This window comes from Corylus avellana, chromosome ca1 (genome assembly GCF_901000735.1).
Source record: "Corylus avellana chromosome ca1, CavTom2PMs-1.0".
NCBI classification, from domain to species: Eukaryota; Viridiplantae; Streptophyta; class Magnoliopsida; order Fagales; family Betulaceae; genus Corylus; species Corylus avellana.
In genome coordinates, this window is record NC_081541.1 from 26438258 (window position 1) to 26446695 (window position 8438).

Consider the following 8438-nt stretch of genomic DNA (forward strand, 5'->3'; position numbering starts at 1 on the left):
GGCCAACGCCACCTCCTAGGCTAAGCTAGGGTGGCCGGCCACCCCCTAAGGGGAAAATGCGGTGGGCGAACCACCCCAGGTTTTTTAATAAATTATTTGTTATTTTATTATTTTATTTTGTATTTATTTTTAAAATTTAAATAATATTTTATTATTTTATATTAAGTGGGACATGTGGCAGATTTGTGGTTGTTGGATGAAAATGAATGGCCAGGATTTCAAAAAACATCCATTGAACAATTCTCCCACTATTGGACGTAGTGGAAGACTAAAGTAACTAATCAAAGAGCAACGTATTTGAGTCTGTAAGGAGAAGCGTCTTTGTCTTTTACTCAAAGAAAAGCTCAAAGCCGCAGGTTGAGAAAAGAATACAAACTCCACAGAGTTTTGAGAGAATTTCTCTGATTTTATAATAATTCAATTAAGTCCATGTTTTACATTACAAAGTAGCATATTTACCGAAGAGAAATACTTGTAGAGAAAGTAAATATAATCTTAGTAGCAATAGTAAACATAATCATAATAATAAGGAAATGAAATAATTAAAGTAAATCTAATCCTATTATGGAAAGGAAATAAATTCCTAATCAAATAAAAATCTTCTACAAATAAAATAAATAAAATCTTAATATAAAATTGACAATCAACGGAAATAGTGACAATCTTTCCTTTTGTACTTTCATTGTCTGAGAATGGGTAAAATTTTGATCAAGCGGCGCTGCTATAATATTATTTTTGATATTTTCCTTATTTTTGTTTTTACCGAAAATATAGGTAAATATCGTCCTACATCAAGAAATGATTAACGTCAATATTTGTTTCCATATTTTTCCCGTCTTAATCCTATAAATTCAATAGATCAACCATTAGATTTGTGGACTCATGTAGATCCCATATAAATTTAATGGTGCATTCATCTATTCACTATGGAGATAGTCAAAAAATGGTTGAAAAATGAATGAATTATATCATTTTTCTTGGTGGATCATACACAAATTCAATGGTGAATTCATCTATTCACTATTCGTAGATGAGTAAAAGATGTGATGGATAATGATTTTTTTCCTTTGTCAAAATGGTACGATGTGGACAAGAGAGGTTGGTTGATCCAAGACATTCCTTGCCACTTGCTTATAGTTGTAGTGCTTACTGCAAGCACGCTGCACTTGTAGTTAGGGCTGAGCAAATTCATCGACTAACTGCTAACCGACCGACTTTCGACCGACATCGACCGTGACCGACTAGATGATGGACTGGAGGCGGCATGATTTTTTTCTATTCTGAATTTTTCGGTGCGGTAGGCTGAAGAGGTTTTTCTAACCGAACTGATTTCACCGACGGACTTTACCCACAAATTTTCCATTTTTCCACTTACTGACATTACCAATTGCCATTACCAACAGACATTACGACATTACCAACTGACGTTCAGCCCTGCTTTTAGTAGCCAGTAGTAGTGAAGAATCGAAGATTGCTTTCTAAGCAAAAAGTAAGAGTGATTATTTCGGAAAAACAAAAACAAAAAACAATTACTATAAAATATGAAAAATGTTAAGGATCTTTTTTATCCTTACAAAATTGATGTGCCTTTTAAAATTACCATTGAATTTGTGATGGATTACTATTGAATTTGATCTAATGGTAATCTTCAAAGTCACATCAACTTTGAAAAAAGATCAAAAGAGAATAAAAAGACGGTTTCTAACATTATTCATAAAATAGTCCTTAACCTCTAATTCCCACATTCAGAGCAGATCGAACCCAACTTCGGGGAGTAATTCTAGAACTCACTCTTGTGTCACTCCGCATTATTTTGTGAGTGACACAAGAGTAACTTTTAGCATTGCTTAGCTTCCATTTTCTTAATGAACAAATAAAGTTCAGTCCAAACCCACGGCCAAGTTGTGGGTGGGTCCAAGGTTATTTATTTATTTATTATAATTTTCATTTTTTTTATAAAAGGGGTATTGTGGACATTTTAACTAAAAAAATGGGTAAAATAAAAAGAGTTAAATGTAGGATATAGACATTGCAAATTTTTAAACTTCGAAATTACTTCATGAAGTATAAGTAAAGTTTCACCAATTTAATTTTAACCATGGAATGGATCTCTCCATTTTCCTTGAATGCAGAGGACCGTGATATTAATGGTCATATTATTCTATGCTTCATCTTCTCGTCAATTTAATATAGATTTTTTTAAAAGGAATTTAATATAGATCTTGATTTGAAACAGTCAAACAGGTGATTCTCAAAAGCTCATCTTCTCATTTTATAGCAACCTATTCACAGACCGTCAACACAAAGTTAAGTTTCACATAATGTAAACTTAATAATTTAATCAATAGTTTAATAATAATATAAAATGTTTTTAGATGATACCTGACTTATGGGTAAATACCGGTTTAGTACCTCCATCACCATTCTGTCAATCAAACTAACGAACTGACATGTGTTATAACAAAAACATGTCACGTATCCTAAATATATATATATATATATATATATATATATATATATATATATATATATATATATAACTAATTAAAATATTTTAAAAAAAAAAATAATTAAAACTTGGAAAAAATAATAATAAAATAAAAGACAAATATGCTGAGGGAAATTCTGCCACCCCATTTTGGCCAGGAGGGTAGCTCTAAGGCCGGAATGGGGTGTCCGAAATTAGTTCAGTTGATGGAATGTGACGAAAGTATTAAATTGGTCTTTACCCATAAGTCAGGTACCATTTGTGATAAGATTTGAAACCTAGGTATGAAAAATAAAGAAGTGAAAACCTAAGTACTAACAAGTTATTAACCATATAAAATATCCTAATCATCACATTTTGCAAACTTAATCATTTAATCAATAGTTTAATAATAATATAAAATATCCTAATTATCACATAATGCAAACTTATGTACAAACTATAAACCAAGGGCAAGGCTTAGGTGCGGTAGTTCAAAATGACCGCGTTTTGGTCAATAAAAAAATAATTTTTTACATTAAATATTAAAATAATTAATAATTAAAAAATAAAAATATTAAAAAACTAAAACTCACCCACTATCTCTGACTCCCCATCTCCCTCTCTCTTTCTTGCCCTCCCTCAATTTCTGTCTCAATCAACTTTGACTCTCCCATCTCTCTCTCTCTCTCTTTCTTGCCTCATCCCTCAATTTCTGTCTCAAATCAACCCTCTCCCTCTACTCTCTCTGTGTTTCTGAAATTTGCTAAGGAGAGAGGGATTAAATAAAGAAAAGAGAATGAAAAGAAAGTCAAGAAAGCAAACTGAAGAGATGAAGAAAATTGGGGAAAGGAGAAAAGAAATTAGATGGTGGGCGGAGACCCTTGGGGGTGGTCCGGCCACCCCCCAAAACCAAACCTTTTTTTTTTTTTCTTTTACCCGACCTTGGGGGTGGCCGGACCACCCCAGGCCGGCCATGGGGGTGGCTCCAGCCACCCCTTGACTTTGATTTTAATTTTCCCTTTTTTTGGTTTTAATTTTTTAATAGTTTTAGTTTTTTAATTATTGATTATTTTAATATTTAATGTAAAAATTATTTTTTTATTGACCAAATCGCGGTTGTTTTGGTTTAATTTTCCTTGCCCATAAACCAAATTAAAGAAACTGAGAAGCACACTCCCATCCATGCATTAATCTTAGCAACATCGAATCGTCTAGCTGAAACAGAAAAAACAATATAAAGAAATTTAGGCTCCGTTTACTTCGACGTAAAATGGTCTCTAGAAAATGATCTCTGCATTTTACGGTGTTTACTTCGCTGTAAAATAGTGGTCAACAGAAAATCTTTTCCATTTGACCGAAAATTCTTCTTTAATTTTTGAAAAATGGTTTACGGTTTTGAAAACCGTAAACCATTTCCAATTGTGAACATCTCATTCTTAAATCGAAGGACCTTTCCAAGACCCACCCAGAATCTCGCTAGGACTTACCCAGGACCCGCTCGGGACTTGACCGGGACTCGCCTAGTACCCGCTCGGGACCACGCCAGGACCTGCCCGGGACCTGACCGGACTTGAACGAGACCCGTTCGGACCTACCCAAAACCCGTTCAAGACCCGACCAGGACCCGTCCGATACTTTCCATCTGACCGGGACCCGCCCGGGACTTGACTGAGACCGGACCGGGACGTGCCCGGGACCCGCCCGAGACTTGACTACCAGAACCTGCCTGGGACCCGCCTAGGACCCACCAGGGACGTGCCTGGGACCCCACCGGGACCCTGTCGGGACTTGACTGGGACCCACCCGGGACTTGCCCAGGACCCGCCCGAGACCTAACAGGGACCCGCCCAAGACTTGACCAGGACTTGCTCGAGACCCGCCCGGGACTTGACCGGGACACCACCCGGGACTTGCCCAGGACCCGCCTAGTACCTAACAGGGACCCGCCCAAGACATGACCGGGACCCTGCCAGGACTTGCCTAAGACCCGCCCAAGACTTGCCCAGGGACCCTGCCGGGACCTGCCCGGGACTTACCCAGACGGGTCCCTATCAAGTCTTGGCAGGGTCCCGAGCGGGTCTCGATCAAGTCACAAGCGAGTCCAGGGCAATTCCCGGGCGGATACCGGTCAAGTCCCGGTGGGGTCCCAGTCAAGTCCCGGGTAGGTCCCAGCGGGGTCTCAGGCAAGTCCAGGTAGCTTTTCGGTCGGGTTTGGGTGAGGTCCCGGTCAAGTCCTAGGTGCGTCCCGGTCAAGTCCTAGGCGGGGCCCGGCGGGGTCCCGAGTAAGTCCCGGGCGAATCCCAGTCAAGTCCCGGGCAGGTCCCGACGAGGTCCCAGTCAAGTCCCGGTGGGGTCCTGGGCAGGTCCCGGCGGTGTCCCGAACAAGTCTCGTCGAGGACCTTATTGGAAAAAAAAATATTAAAAAAAATTATTTTTCGTGCACGCGATAAACGCAGTAAAATGTTTTCGACAAAAAACATTTTCTGTCGAAAACATTTTCAGAGAAAATGGCTTCCCTGAAAATATTTTCCGACGGAAACCATTTTACGTTGAAGTAAACAGAGCCTTAAATGAAAAAAAAAAATAAAAAAAAAATAAAAAAAAATAAAAAAAAAAATACGTAAAGATTATACGGACCATTAAAGCCCTAAGGAATTTCGCTCTTATTGATCACTTGAAACTTTTACATTACAAAATACTCATATTTTTAGGAAAAATGAGATAGATATGCATGATAATTAAATATGATTACAATCATATCAATAAAATCAAATCATTACAATCAATAATATCTTAATTCAAATCCCATAATATCCTCTAACATCGTCATGTTAAATATCAATTATTTCTTAAGCTTAAACACATAAGAAGTGGTAAATTCAATTATACAATTAATAATTTTTCAATCCATTCACATGTGAGTTTAAACTCTCACAACACGTAAAATATATAATAAAAATATAAGAAAACACACCAAGTTAAGATTCGAACTCATGATCTATCTTTGTTTTATTCTAATATCACATTAAATGATCACCACTTGTCTAAAAAATTAAAATTTTATATTTAACTAATATTTAACACAAAACGGCGGCAATAATCTCAAAGTTAAAAGCCGGCAAGCAATCCAAAATTTAAAAGAAAAGGCCTAGCTCTTGAACAACTCCAACAAATTAAATTAATTGTGCCATTTGGCATTGCCGTCCATAAACGGTCAAGATGTGAGATCTTTGACTTATAAATACCCACCATTTCTAGTTCTTGAGACCAACAACACAATAAAGAGAATCAATGGTATCTTCCCAATATTTCTTTATCCTTGCAATCGTAGCAATTCTTGCCCCTTTAATTTTTGCCACAGAATTTGTGGTTGGTGATGACAAGGGAACATCTCCCATAGCATTACTCCAATTTTTGTAAAGGAAAATCATTTTCATTCGGATTTTGATACATAGTATTGCTCGACTTTGAGGCTATCTTGTTTTTAAGGGGTTCCTAGTGGTTCATTTTTGTTCCTTATTGAGTTTTCAAAAAAAAAATATTGTAAATGTATTTATTTTAAGTTTGATTGATGATGGAAGAATTAATTTTTTGGTGTAGTTTTCAAGTATAAAGAGGGAGTTCATAATGTTCTTAAAGTCAATGGAACTGGCTTCCAACAATGTGTTGCACCATTGGGAATTGAGGCCCTGATTAGTGGAAATGATGTGATTACACTAGCAACCTCGGGAAGAAAATGGTATATTTGTGGTGTTGCCAAACATTGTGAGAATGGAAACCAAAAACTTGCCATAACAGTGCTGCCTCAGACAGTGTCTCCAGCACCTTCTCCTGTTTCAGCAGCCAAGGAATGCGTTAAACCTATATACTATGGGTGGATGATGGTTGTTTTTGGCATCCTTGCCATGGCCATGGTTTAAAGTTAGATCAATAGTACTATAGTTAAAATTCTCCTTTCATGTTTGTGGAGTGTATTGAATTCATTAATTGTTTGCATTGTATTGGATCTGAATTTATTGATTTATAGTAGTATGTGTGTTCTGAAATATAAATCATTTGTGCTCTATATTTGTACCAAATACTATGTTTCAGCATATTTGTTAAATTATCTTGCAAACAGCAGGTGGGCTTTAGGCAATTTAACATTATAAAGAGGGGGTGTAAATGGCTTTTAATAGAAGTTTTGGCATTTTATCAACTCAAACATAATTTGATTGTTTATAGGACAATAATGCTAATACGTACAAGTCTGTGCTTTTAGGCTTTATTTAAAAGACGAGGATCCACTATAATTTTGCTTTCCAAATTTTAGAGGAGGCTATAGAGCTCACCTGCTTTGAGTAACCTAGGGGAGTAATGCTAGAAGTTACTCTTGTGTTCTTCTTGTTTAGTCACTCTGAAAATGATATGGCTTCTAAAATCACTGTTGGGCTTGTGATTGATCATTATTGAATATAATCAAATGGTGATTTTAAAGCCACCTCATTCATAAAGTGAGACAAGAGGAACACAAGAGTGACTTCTAAAATTATTCCAACCTCAGGTGTAGACTAGGATTCACTACTCGAGACAAGTGGACCCCACAACCTTCCTCTCTTGTACTATATAAATTTCAATAAAATTTGAATAACCTAATTGTTCACCAACATGAAGATAAACTTTGGCCACCTGCATGAAGATTCTAATCACATGCTAGCAAATTGCGAAGAGATAAATTATTAGTTATCCCAAAAATTTAAGCTGATAAGTAGATATAAATTTAATCACTTAATCATTGTGAAATATATATATATATATATATATATATATATATATATATATATATATATATATATATATATATATATATATCTTACAACTACTCAAATTGAAACTTTTGAGAGTAAATAGTAAAATAATACTCATTTTCCTCTGTAGCAAGCCTTTTGAGCTGTTTCTCTTTCATCGAAGTTTGTGAATCATCAATCATATTTGGAGATCTCATTTTTCTCTTAGAGGGGCATCTGTTTTCTATATTGTTATTGTCATCCTCATCATCACTGACAACAATGGCATGATCCTCATCTTTTCCATCTACAACCCTTTCATATATTGGATAGACCCCTATTTTCTTCACAATGATTTCAGGCCCCCAATCTACAAGAAGCTCTACTTCATCACCATCCTCAAAATCATTGGTAAGAACAATATTCCATAGCAATAGGTGATCTCCAAGAGGGAATGGGCCACCAGTTGTTGCTGAAAAATTAGTCAGAATAGTATTCCTGGTATGGTTGATAACTGACACGCCACCTTTATGTGAAGATAATACTTGAACACGTGATGCATAGAAAGCACATACACCAAACTCTTTCAATATGGGATCAGCCGTTGGTACTTTAAAATGTATCGAGGGTCCCTCACACTGATACGTGAACCAATCGGGGATTTGATTGCCGGGGATGTTAATGCCAAACACTCTACCAACTCCACGCATAACCCATTCCTGTTACATCAGCAGAGGATGATGTGTTTTAAAGTACTAACTAAATGATACGAGATAACATGATATCATAACAAGGGTCTTATGTTGAAATCCTACTCCACACATTATTCTATGGGAAAAATATATTTTATCCCCATGAACTATCCACTCATTTGCACTTTGACCTCCAATGTTTAAAAAGTGACACTTGACCCCCCCCCCCCCCAAACTTTCAAATTGTTGCAATTCGACCATTCTGACTTGTTTTTTTCCCAAAATGCCCCTATCCCAAGTTAAAATTAATTAATTAATTAAATTAAATTAAGGGGTGTCCGGTCTCGGGTGGCCAAAGCCACCCTTAGGCCCAAATGGGGTGGCCGGCCACCCCTTAATTAATTTTTTTTTAAAATTTTTTAATTTGGGATGGGGGCATTTTGGGCCAAAAAAAAAAGTCAGAATGGTCGAATTACAACAATTTCAAAGTTTGAGGGTTCAAGTGTCACT

General features: G+C 36.5%; 1 protein-coding gene across 1 annotated transcript in view; it reads left to right on the plus strand.

Moving 5' to 3' along the window:
• Window positions 1–6390, plus strand: part of LOC132168314 (blue copper protein 1b-like) — a 14947-nt gene extending 8557 nt beyond the window's left edge. Inside the window, exon 3 of the mRNA XM_059579383.1 lies at window positions 6071–6390. Within this exon, the coding sequence (XP_059435366.1) occupies window positions 6071–6390 (320 nt within the window). The remainder of the gene's footprint in view (window positions 1–6070) is intronic.
• Window positions 6391–8438: the final 2048 nt, after the last annotated feature.